The 13,642-nt window shown below is 38.5% G+C and overlaps 1 protein-coding gene across 1 annotated transcript; it reads right to left on the reverse strand.

Annotated features, from left to right (window-relative positions):
* Positions 1 to 2,520: 2,520 nt before the first annotated feature.
* Positions 2,521 to 6,483, reverse strand: LOC120637002 (uncharacterized protein K02A2.6-like). The gene is made up of 2 exons (XM_039908583.1): positions 5,878 to 6,483; positions 2,521 to 5,784 (listed from the first exon to the last, which is right to left on the reverse strand). The coding sequence occupies exons 1-2, from the start codon at positions 6,481 to 6,483 to the stop codon at positions 2,521 to 2,523; spliced, it is 3,870 nt and encodes a 1,289-aa protein (XP_039764517.1).
* Between the last annotated feature and the right edge of the window lie 7,159 nt (positions 6,484 to 13,642).

Here is a 13,642-nt window from a genome sequence, read left to right on the forward strand (position 1 = left end):
TATACTAAATAAATACAACAGAAACAAAAACATAATTACAACAATTCAATCAACTTTACAATAGTTTTACCTAATAGTAATTATACTATCTTCTCAAAATATCCAAAAAAAATTGTAAAGCTAAAAACATGGTGCTATTACATTTCTCACTGTACTGTAGGCAATGGTTACAAACGGTGTTCCAAGGATCCGCAGATATGTCACAGTGAGGTGACTACGTCACCAGTGCATTTAGCGCCAAAAGACTGCGAGGAATGGGAGATCTAACGCGGGACACTGTGCGGCAAGACGGGACGGCGAAAAAGACGTAATTGACAGTAATTACTAGGAGCTGATAAGCGGCACAATTTGCCATGAAGCTCTGGACAGTCTATCCTGCCAGTAAGAATCTAAAAAACAGTAACGAGCTGGTCATTAACTCGTCTTGTTCAACGGTGGATCCAGAGGGGGGCATAGGGGTCATGACCTGAGCTGGTTCCAGGACTTAGGTGGACCATTAATTGAACATAATGATTTTATTTATATACTAAGTTATAAATTCTTAGTTGTGCACTACACACTTGTTGAACCCACCTCTTCACTCTTGCGTCATACCCCTCGACATACCTCTAGCTGTTATGGCAAATCATTCACCACGGTTATGGAATATAAATAGGCTGCCTCATTCCGTGATAGATAATTCTTCTCTGGATGTCTTCAAAAGAAGATGGCGTTACGTACGTGTATATGTACAAGTTATTTAGGTTAGGTTTTGCAAGTGTGCAATAAAGAATAAAAAATGTTAAGTACAGTACTTAGGTACATTAATAAAATACCTACTTTTTACTTATATCTATTGTCATCAAAATTAAATTATAAGTTCTCGACTAGACCACAACTATGTGACCCCCTCCTGGCGCCAAAGCTCGATCCGCCCTTGGTCTTGTTCCAGTTATGTGGGAATCGCACCCACTAAAACTTTGTTTGTCCCTCGATAGACCTATAAGTGAGAGCACGTGATTTATTTGCGCACTCACCGCACTCTCGCCAAGACTTTGACCCCCCAATGCATGGAGGGTCCCAATGTTAATGGCCTGATCGCTGCCAAATGCTGCAGAGAGGCGAGCACTACACGGCACGCCACATTCTTAGGCCTGTCTTAGTTGGATGACAAACTTGTAGGTGTTAAGCACATGTGCCTGTAATTACACCGGAAACTACGCCCTTCAGACCGGAACAGCATTGCGACAATGCGGCTTAGCGGCAGAAATAAGCATAGTGGTAGTACTTCCCCGGACGAGCTTTCTCACAAAGCTCTACTACTGCTCAAACGAAAAAGTATCAGGAACACGTGTATTCATCATCATCGTCATTTCAACCAATGGACGTTCTTTTGTAGGGAGTTCCACACGGTCCTGGGCCGCTTGCCTCCAGCTGCTCCCAGCGACTCGCCCGATGCCATCTGTCCACCGCGTTGTGGGCCGACGTTTATTAATTAGATATCATTTTCATGGGTGATAAACATTTCGTGCTAACCCAGTGGAGTAAAATATCTCCTATCCATCCTAGCCGTGCAGGTTATATTCATTAAAAAACTCAGCGTTTAACTCCACACAATAGAGCAATCTAGCCGAAAACCGATTCACGTTCAAGGCAAATGTAATTACATCGAGACATCTCTATTAGAAATTAGAATCCGTAAAATTAGATCATACCTTTCTTCCATTGGCTGTTTTATTCGATTTGTACATTCGCGGGGACAAAGACGCCGTGGGGCGAATCATACCAGTTCGCCTCTAATGGAGTCTTCATTCGCCCTCTATCCGAGTTTTTGTAGCGATTTTCAATTAAAGCTGATAATAGCAAAGGGTAACATGCCGACTGGTCAAAGAATATAACGCAGAGAGTCAATCAGGCATAAAATGCAAAAATCTTAACAATTGAGTGTCATTACTCATTTTGTCCACCAATCCGCACTGTGCCAGCTTGGTGGAGTACAGCCTATATACACCCTTCTCATTGTGGGAGGAGACCCGTGCCCTGTAGTGGGCCGTTAATGGGTCGATGATATTGATTACTCAATGTGACGGATGTATGCAATAATTACTGTCGACAACTTCTTCTTAATAGCAGTAAATATTTTTATCTCTTCCTAAAATAATAATAATAGTACCTGTATACTAAGTAATATGTTTAAGAACATAAATAAAACTAGAGAGTTCGCAATAACAATATGTATTAGCTAGGTAGCTTGACTCGAACTGACTTTGTCATACAATATTTCAACATACCCACTTAATTCACTTTATTAAACAACAAAGTAAAAAAGTACCACATAAGTTCTTCTTAAATGTATACACTTGACTGTATATAACATACCTCCCCAAAAAGAATGATTTTACAATAACCAAAGAATATATATATACTTCTAAAAATAAACTAAATCTAATCAACCAACAGAATACAAACCAAACTTAAAGCGAATATAAATCAAATAACTAATTCAAGTATAATCCCCAATTTTGATAATTATTTAGTCACTTAAGGTCTCTGGTACGGTGACTTAGAACGCATACTACATTTATTTTTGATTTTGCCTGTCCTTTCCGAGGTAGAAGGAATCCCTAACATTTCAGCCCATTGAGAAGAATCTGGTATGGTAATTATTGCCTCAGATCCTTGACTACTTCCTTCTTTTCCCTCATTTAAGTCCTCATTCATGTTCTCATCAGTTTCTTCAGTTCCTTGGTTGGGCACTGGAGTTCCATTATTTTCCTCTTTTTCTTCTGTCTGAGTTGTTGCCGCTGTTTTTTTAATTAATTGATCAATATGTCGATTAACAATCACACCATCATTGGTTTCAATCTTGTAGCTCGATGGACCTATTTTTTCGTTTATGATACCTGGTAGCCATCTTGGCCCCATATTGCTATAATTTCTGTACATTATCTGTTGACTTACATTAGTCTGTCGTGGCTTCTTTTGGTTATTGTTGCTTATCTGTTTCTCTGTCTTCTTATTTTGCAGGTTATCTGGATGCGGAGTATCTAAAAGTGTTCGTAGACGCCTCTTCATTAACAATTCGGCAGGGCTTTTGTTGGTTGTTGTGCATGGCGTACTTCTAAGCGCCAACAATAAATTAGGAATTCTAACCTCCCATGATAAGGAGTCCATTTTCTTTAGCTTATCTTTTATTGTCTGTACCATCCGCTCCGCTAACCCATTAGTAGCGGGGTGGTAGGGTGCAGTAGTCACATGCCGAATATTATTAGCCTTCAAGAACTTCTGCATTTCGCTCGATACAAAAGAAGTGCCGTTATCAGACACCAACATTTCACACAACCCGTGTGTTGCAAAAGCTGATCTCAAAAGTCTTATCACTGTAGCTGACGTTGTGTTGTTAACCATATATAGTTCAGGCCATCTTGAGTGTGCGTCAACAATTATTAAAAAATACTTGCTATGAAACGGTCCAGCAAAATCAATGTGGAGTCTTGACCATGGTCTTGCTGGTGTAATCCATTCATGACTCGTCTTTGGCGGCATATGTCGGTTTTCTAAGCACTTTGTGCAACTGCCGATTAACGATTCGACATCTTCATTGAGCCCTGGCCACCACACATAGCTTCGCGCTACTGCTTTAGTTTGTACTATTCCTGTATGTGATTTGTGTAAAACTTGTAATACCTGTTGTCTAAAGGATCTTGGCACTACTACCCTGCAACCAAGGAGTATACAGTCATTTTGCAACGACCACTCTAACCGGTGTAACCAAAACGGTCGTAATTCTCTATCTTTTACTTTTGCAGGCCACCCGCGCTGAATATAGTGTACCACTTGACACAAGGTTTTGTCTTGTCTTGTCGCTGAAGCTATGTGTTCTGCATCATAGGGAAAGTCTTCAGGTGTTTCAGCCATTAGCAAAATGTCGCATAATTGCTGTTCAGGCTGTTCTGGAACCGGTTGTGGCCATCTACTTAGGCTATCCGCACTACCAATCTTTGGTCCAGGTTTGTATGTTATTTCATAGTTATGTGAAGTAAGTGCAATAGCAATTCTAGTCAACCGAGGTGAGAGCATGTTGGGCATAGGTTTTTTGGGGTCAAAAATCCCGAGCAGTGGCTTGTGATCCGTGATTATACGAAAACGTCTCGCCATCAGGTAGTTATGAAATTTGGTAATCCCAAACATAATCGACGCGGCCTCTTTATCAAGTTGAGAGTAACGCCTTTCATGCGAATGTAACGTTCTAGATGCCATTGCAACTGGGCGATCTGTACCATCTTCCATCTCATGAGACAATACAGCTCCCACTCCGTACTCAGAACTATCACACGTGAGTATTACTGGCTTGTTTACGTCGTAATGTATCAAAGTCACGTCAAATGTAAGTAACCTTTTCGCTGTCTCAAATGCATTTTGTTCTACCTTCGTCCATTTCCAATCCTGTTCAGTATCCAATAATCGATGTAAAGGCTCAAGTATAGTCGCTTTGTTTTGTATGAATCGCTCATAGAAGTTATAAAGCCCAAGAAATGCTTGTAACTCTTTTTTGTTTTTAGGGGCTGGAGTGTTTACTATTGATTCCACCTTACTCGGTGCCGGATGTATGCCTTCCGAATCAATAACAAATCCTAAAAATTCCACCCTCTCTTTAGCGAACTTGCATTTATTTTTGTTTAAACGAAGTCCAGCTTTTTCGATTCTTTCAAGTACGACGTCTAGCCTCTCGTGCATTTCTAACATTGTACGCCCACAGATGATAATATCGTCGATCAAAACTGCAACTCCTGGTATACCAGCTAGTAACGACGTCATTAATCGTTGGAAAATTCCTGGGCATGTCTTTACACCAAATGCCAGTCTGTGCACAGTGTACAGACCCTTACATGTATTTAAAGTGAGCAGCTTTGATGTATTGTCGTCTACAATGACTTGTGTATAAGCTCGATCTAAGTCAAGAGTTGTAAAGAATTTTCCACCGGCCACCGTTGCAAAAACTTCATTAGCCGTTGGCATTGGATACGTATCGGACTCAGTTGCCTCATTGACTGTACTGCGGTAGTCTCCGCACAATCTTATTTCCCCAGACTTTTTTACTATAGGGACCACCGGGGTAGCCCATTCCGAAAACGAAACTGCTCGCAATACTCCTTCTCGCTCTAGCCGGTCTATTTCCTTCTCCACTCGTTCTCGAAGCGCATATGGCACTGGGCGAGCCTTAAGAAATCTTGGGTTTGCGCCTGATTTAACATGAATAGCTACTGGATTACCTTTGTAAGTACCAAGGCCATCCCTGAACACTTCTCCGTGATTGGCTATTACTTTTTCCATCTGTACAAGATCACCATTAGCAACAAAATTTATATTCATAGTTATTTTGAGTGGTGATAACCAATCTCGGCCAAGCAAGTTTGGCCCGGTGCCTTTAGCCACTATGACGTTCAGAACTTGAACGATATCCTTAAAACGGACCGATACAGTAGCCTGTCCTAGAAGTTTGACTGGAGTCTCGTTCCACGTACGCAGAGACAACTGCACCGGTTGTAGAGAGTCGCGCGGGAGGCGTTTGTCGAGCACGTTCCATGTGCGCTCGTTGACAAGAGAGAAACTGGCACCTGTATCTACTTGCATACGAACGCGCACGTCTGCTATTATAACCTCCACTTCGTAGGGAGGGACCCGTGCTGTACTCCGTATGCTATATATACCGTTTAAATGATCATCTTCCTCTGTTAAGTTGATGTCTCTCTTGTTATTCGTCTTATTTTTCTTTATACAAATTTTTTCAATGTGACCGCGTTTCTAGCAATATCGGCAAATCGCGTTTAAAAATCGGCACTCCCCGGGATGCCGGCTTCCACATCGATAGCACATGCGCGACGGCGTTGGTTGCACCGCGTTAACGTCCATCGGCTCGCCAGCTTCTGGAGCGGGCGTAGCTGCGTCGGCGGTCGCGCCGCTGCTGTTGCTGGCGGTGGCGTGAATCATGCGCACGTCGCGCCCCGCGCTCTCGGATGCCAACATAGCATCCACCACGTCTTGATATCTTAAGTTGTCCTTTTTCAAAAGTTCGTATTGTAATCTACTATCACTCATCCCGCACACGAGTTTGTCGCGCAACATTCTTTCTAAATCGGTAAAGTTACATTTCGAACTAAGTTTTCTCACATCAGCTATAAAGTCCGATACAGACTCACTACGTTTTTGATCGCGTTTGTAAAACTTAAACGACATCGATATTTCGTTAGGCTTCGGGCTATAGTGTTTACCGAGAAGAGTTTCTATTTCCGCAAAAGTCACTTCAGTAGCCTTTCTCGGCGTAATTAAAGCAAGTAAAGTGTCGTACACCCGCGAACCACAAACTGTAAAAAAGTTAGCGCGTTTAACATTATCTACAATGACGCCATTCGCCTCGAAACAAAACTTCAATCGATCTATATAACTGTCCCAATTTGACGAGTCCGGGTTGTATTCTTCAAATCTTATTGCTTTTTTATCCATTTTGTATAATTTTCTCCACACGTCGCCACTAATATGTTTAAGAACATAAATAAAACTAGAGAGTTCGCCATAACAATATGTATTAGCTAGGTAGCTTGACTCGAACTGACTTTGTCATACAATATTTCAACATACCCACTTAATTCACTTTATTAAACAACAAAGTAAAAAAGTACCACATAAGTTCTTCTTAAATGTATACACTTGACTGTATATAACACTAAGGCTTCGGCTTACCATTGGCTTTTCCATGGACTAATGACTCACCAAAAATCATTACTTGATTTAACCTTATTAAAATTTTGCTTAGAAATAGTAAAATAACCCATTGCCCATGAAGCACGTTAGTTCTAGATAATAACACAAATTCGCGCACGCAAGCACTGCGCATGCAAGCACTGCGGTGGGCGTGTGATCTTCGCTCCTATTAAATAAGAAGCCTGTGGACACTGACACATGCCAAGGCTACGGATGAATAGCTGAAAAGCACAGCCACAGAAAAAAATTGAGAACGGCACTGCTTTTGGTACTGTCAATTTAGTTTAATTTAGAGGTTGATATATAAAACAGAATCAAAAAGACGGAATTGTTCGATTTTCTGCCTAGCGCTTCTTAAAATAAATCTCAACTCTGTGGTACCACAAAATAAGACATCAGCGGTGGCGCACAGCGGGGGCAGATTGCGCGAGCATGACAAAGCTCTGTGTTACATACACTCGTAACCCCGCAGTCGACACAATCGTGCGCCAATGTCCGTTTATCACGACTCACGACGACAGCGACACGATTTGTGAACACAGATTACTTTTTAACCCCACTGCCAAAAAGGGGTCGTTATAAAGATTGTTGACTAAGTATGCTAGGTGAAAAAGCATTCAAATCGGCGCTAGGTGACGTATGAGGGTCTATAGTCGAACGATCAAATTGATGCAAATTTAAAACGATTTAAATGCGTATAGTATCTTTTCAAGCAGACCGCATCTGTATATATTAAAAGTATACATTTATTAGAACTTAAATAAGAGAACAAAATAGTTAAACGTGCGCTAAGATTGTTTTACATAGTCTTACAATATAAATTAAAGCTTGAAAACAAAACAAAAGTTCTATGTGACTTCATGTTTTTATTCAAATTAATTATTTTATAACAGAGAATATAATTATTTATCGGCAATTAGTCGTAATTGAATCGGTATATATGGAGTATAGACACCGAGTCAAAAATGCTTCAGTATACTGATACACGACTAAGACACTGGGACGTATCTTTGCGACGTTCGAGTCCATGTAGGACTGAGGTCCATCGATTTCGATTTTCGGATGGACACTTGACGCTAACCACCTGAGGGGTTGCTGCGGCGTCACCGGAGGAGTGGGGCGAGCGCGAAAGCTCGCCATGAGAAGAGCCCCAGGGCTCGACGACATCGGGGGAAGAGTGGGAGACGTCGACCCGAGGGTGCCTCCTGCGAGGGCTCGGACCTCGGCTCGGTTAGACGTTAATCTGAGTGCTGAGGTCCATCGATAATGCACCCGTATTTATATCAAAATACCCACTAACTCAAATATAATTTTAAATGTTTCTTGAAAACTATCTATTAATTATTATGTATTAGTTTTGATTTTTACAGTAGTCCATCAAGTTTTATTTACCCAAAAAAAGACATATAAAACTAAATCTGAATAATAATATATGAATAATAATATGAAATTTCATCGATAACAAAAATTACGTAATCTCACTCTAATTTTTAGCCAATTTCGAGAGGGTAAGGTTAATTAAATATCTAATCAAATATTATATTTTTGATAGCCCAGTACTGCTATCGTATAGTAGTCTTTTAGTGTGAGACTCTTTAACTACTGTTATAATAATTCATATTTCCAGTTCAATTTGACATTTAATTACAACACGTTACCACCTAACTGTCAACGGATCGTGGACATTATTAACAAATGTTTTTAAAAGTTATAAATTTATTGTATTATTCTTTTGTTTGGTTATTGCTATTATGACGAGTTAAGATTCTGCGAATTGAAAAAATAAACTCCCGAGTTTTTATTAGAAATTTATAAATATGTATCTTAATAATAAACTTGATTAGTTTCTTGGTCTAACAGTTCTGGTAATTTGTTGAATTTAACCGTTCATTATTAACAAATGTTTTTAAGAGTAATACATTTATTTTAAGTATTATTCTTTTGTTTGGTTATTGCTATTATGACGAGTCAAGGTTTCTTCAAATTGAAAAAAATTAATTCCCGTGTTTTTATTAGAAATTAATAAATATGTATCTTAATAATAAACTTGATTAGTTTCTTAGTTTTAGACCTTTACGTGAGACAAAACTATTTATTACCAATGACTAGAACAAAGCAAAGAAAATAATTAGCCTAAAAATACATCTGTACAAACATATTGACCGTCTATTATATTGTTGTATGTACGTATGGTTGTTCCACTATAACGTCGTGACCCTTATTGCGCCAGAAATAAATTAGCGCTTCAATCGATAGATGACAATACACTAATCTGATAAGATTATTCCATTATTCAGTGTGCAAAATAAGATTTTTGTTAATTTACATACTTTTCATCCATAGTCGATAAGGCAGGAACGATTTAAATTTTAATTTCCAACCATTTTCTTTAGGCGATTTCTCTAATTTTAACAACAAATTGGATGGTGTTACCGATTAATTTTGCTATATTAAAAAAAAAATTCAGAAAAACTAAAAATCACGCTTTTATATATAAACTAAACTAGAAAGTGGAAATTAGTTTGGTTTTTAATACTAAGCGTCTTTTTTAGTTTTTTTTAACTATTAATTTATTATTATTAGTGCTCCAAGAATTTCTGTTAGGGTGTATCTTTGAAGTAGTTACACAGTCTTTGTCACGTTCTGACATTTGAAAAGTGCTGCCAGTTGTAGTGTGGCAACACCTCAAAATACGGCGTAACTTTTCAAACGTTACGCCACGTTTCTTAATAAGACGGCGGTCTCAAAAAAATAAAGTAAGTTGAATTTTTTTTTTTTTTTTAAGTCTACTAAATTGTGTTGTTGTGTTGATAGTAAATCCTATTAACACAGTACAGTCCCACTGCTGAGCAGGCCTCCTCTGTTTGAATCCAGTGGACGTATAATAAATGGATTTCGGACTCTTTACGAAATAATCGAACACTAACCAATGTAAATTTTATCTACTCATCGTCCTTTTTGTCACCTTTAGCATTAATGACAATAATTTCAAGGCATCATTTGAGTGTGACATAAAAACACCACCGCGAGAAGCATCCCGGCCGGCAACATCATAAAACTTAATAAAACCCATCGACGTATAAAGCCTCCGTCCGCCATCTTGTAATCGTTGACGCTACGCCTTGTAATAATCTCATTGAAATTGTTGATTAAAGCGAAAAGACGCGACTCAAAGCATTTATTAATAGGCTCATGATTGCCGCTTCTATTAAAAGTTATCACAACACGGAGACGGGTTGTACGAGACGAAAGTTGATTTCAAGTGTGTAGGCAAAGATTATTGTGGTTCGGAACATTTTATGCCTACAGGCGGATAAAAACCATCCAAATCCTCAGATCTCAGGGAGAAGGATGTGCAACCTAGACCCTATCCGCGACTACAATCATTGCAGTTTCGTATGGGGGCGGACTCTAGGAATTCATAATTATCACATAGATAATAGTTACCAGAACTTTATTACCGGATTTAATACCTTCTAGTAAAGCTTTTCGTGACAGAAATCCTCCGGGGACGTACTACCGACATGCTTATTTCTACCGTCAATCAGCATTGTTTAGGAACCGAATGTTGTAACACCTAAGGTTGATACTCACTAGGACGGCACTTGGTCGTGTTTGGTCGTATTATTGTTTTTAGTATGATTGTCCATAGGTCGATAGTTTTTCGCTTACCATCAAACCACCACGTCAAGTGCGGATTGTGGACTTCACATGCATTTGGGAACATTATGATAAACTTACAGGCTTGCAGGTTTCCTCAGTGTTTTTCTGAACCGTTAAATCAAGTGATATTCTAAGAATTATTTGAAATAAAAAAAACATCCGCTTGGATTTTCTCCGCTTTATTTTTGGTAAATAATTTCTAGCAAGATTCTTCACAGATGTTATCGCAACCAGCACTGGAGCCGACCACGGCAGGTCTGCCAAAATTGCCCTAGGGCTCAAAGGAACGGAGGAAAAGTGAAACGGGTGGTGTAAACACGCCCATTAAGATTCACAATGAAACGCACCTTCTGCACAAATTAATCTGTGCAACAACGCGCCCGCAGTGTACCCGAATGATTGAATGCGAGAGCAAATTATAGGCTCCGACTGTATGGACACCTTATTACTGCTCTCGAACTGTTAAAGCAATTTATCTGACATTTAAATAATTCCACCGTCCACGGCGAATGGGAGCGTAATGACGGTTTACTTAATGCTACGTGCATTAACCTCCAGTTTGTTGCTAAAGGATATCTGTCATGGGCCCAATCCAATTACCGCATGTACAAATATTGTTATTATGCTCTTAAATATTATTATGACGCAGCTATCAATGGTATAAGCACAAAATCCTCCCTCCTAGGAAAAAGGAGGTCTACGCCCAGCAGTGGGACTTCAAACTTCAAACTTCAAAATTATGGCGCTGTCACAAAGGCAAACAACTTAAATATTTTTAAAAATCAAATTATTTACTCTACGTAATTAATACCACGTAACTTTAGGTATTATAAATTATATATATATATTTATATAATTTTTTAAGTGTTTCAACTTTAATTTATATTTACTTTTTTGTAAGTTGTGTTCACATACTTTAGGTGTTAGCTTAGAACAAAACTTGTTATGTTTTATATTTAAATCTACCTTTAATTATTACCTGTTTTGTTTATCTAATAACAATAAATAATAAGTAAATAAATAAAGGCAGTTTGTAAATTTGTGGAATATTTTCGTTTAAAATTTCCTACCTAAATGTACTCGTACGCTAAAGTCTTCGAACAGTGCGTTTTGCCTATGAATAGTGTTAAGGTTAATATAACTATAACTTTAGCTAAAGGTTTCGATATTTTCCAGCTAACAATAAGCCTGAGTCGCTCAGCAAGCAATAAAGTGATGCTGGAGGATTTCTGCTTCATCTAACCAGAAAAAAGTGAACTGCAGAGGAACCTGAGTACACTGTACGATCGACGATCTGTCTTAATGGTCTTTATTATATGCTCTTTATCTGATTCATAGAGTACAAAAGGAAAGACTGAAACGCGATCTCTGCACAGATCATTTAATTAATGACTAAAATTAAGTCATCGATTTTGTAAACAATCGATATAATTGCTTATTATAATAAAACCAATTTGCATACCCACGACTACTTTACAACGATTGCTAGTGAATTAAGTAACAAATTTTTATTGTCTCCGTTAATTGTCTAACTTATAATTTACACCCAACTTTTTTTGCTTGTGTTTTGCATATTCTGAAGATTTTAATAATAACAACGCTGATTATAAAATATCCATTCATAAAATACTTATTTAATTTAATATCGCGTGCAACGGAGTTATGAAAAAAAGAGACCTCAATTTCCGAGGCCGAATATCTTGTGTTCAGCGCAGACCACAGATTTTTAACAGATAATTTATCTGACATAAACTGTTGAGCATCAAAAATGATCTAAAGCCGATGTTTTATGGTGATTGTTAGCATACAATATTATCTCTGACTGACTCACACACGTGCCTACTTTCCCACAGTGTATAAGTTAGTTAGTTTTAGTTTTATTGGCTCTCTTTTACAGTTTATTTGGATTTTTTTTTTTTCTTTTTTATTTAAATTTCTTTCTTAAATTTACTCGGGCGTCGCGGTTGTTTGCTCAGTCGGATACTGGTGCAGACTGAAAATCAGCGCTGAGCATTGTTGCTAATGCACAGCATAAGGCTGAGTTTGCGGCCATTTGCCATATTGTTAATATTAATGGATGATTCTTTTAGTTATTAATCTTGTATTAGCAATAGTGTATGGCAATAAAGGATTTTTATTATTATTATTATTATTATTATAAAACTTACCTACTAAAGAAGCTAACAGGAAGATGCCAAAAGAATTCTCTGGGAACTCTGTAATAAAACGACGCAACCCTATTTAGTTTGGGCTCGTTTTATTCTTCTTGGACAGAACTATGTTTCTAGAACCGTAATCCTTGTCAATATATCACTCATGTCATGATCAAAAAGAGGATTTTGAGATATAAAAGATTAAATTGTCGCTAACTACTCTCTCATACGATGTGTGAGAGTCACCGAGGGAACTATAAAAAGATAAACTCGGAGTATCTCTAAGAGATCAAATCAGTAATGAGGAGATCCGTAGAAAAACGGAGGTTATTACCGAGAAGCCTGTTCACGAAGCTGAAGTGGCAATGACTCATAGCTCAGAGAATTGTCAGACTCTAGGATCCGCAGCACCTAACTTTGCTCCGATGGGCAGGAGACAATTATCTCCCCGGGGAAAGGAAATAAATAATTTCTCCCACAGCTTTATCAACTCTCAGAACACTGGCGAATAAGTGTAAATAATATCCAAATAATATATGTGTAGTAATAAACCGGAGTAAACTTCTCCTATTCCATTTTCCTGTGCTTTAGCAGGAGGACACGTTAATTATATCCCCTGTCAGGGAATATAATTGGGGGATATAATTTTTCTCTTCTGCCCGTGCTAGGCCTGCAGGTGCTGGAATTGCGACATTGGTACCTAGACCATTACTAGGTGAAAAAAATTGCTACAAGAGATCTATGTCCAGCTGCTGTGGACGTCCATTGTTTGTGATGACGATGATGTTAACGACGACGAATTAAGAACGTATGTTTTTTCCTCACCTACTTTTGTCCGACCGGTTATTACGGTCGGTCGTCTGCGGCTTAAACAAATTCAGTGTCAATTAGAGGACATCTCAAACACAAGAATTATCGCAAATTACAGCGGCAGCAACATGTTTCCAAATGTAATTACGTCGCAAATCCAGTTAATTGTTCCAAATTGTTTAATGCCAGAGCGGCACCTCTCGACCAGTAATAACGCGCCCCAGGCTTTCGCTGACCATTTTAACGCTGATTTTTTACTATTTTTTTATGAACTA

The sequence above is a fragment of the Pararge aegeria genome, chromosome 3, assembly GCF_905163445.1.
Source record: "Pararge aegeria chromosome 3, ilParAegt1.1, whole genome shotgun sequence".
Lineage (NCBI taxonomy): Eukaryota > Metazoa > Arthropoda > Insecta > Lepidoptera > Nymphalidae > Pararge > Pararge aegeria.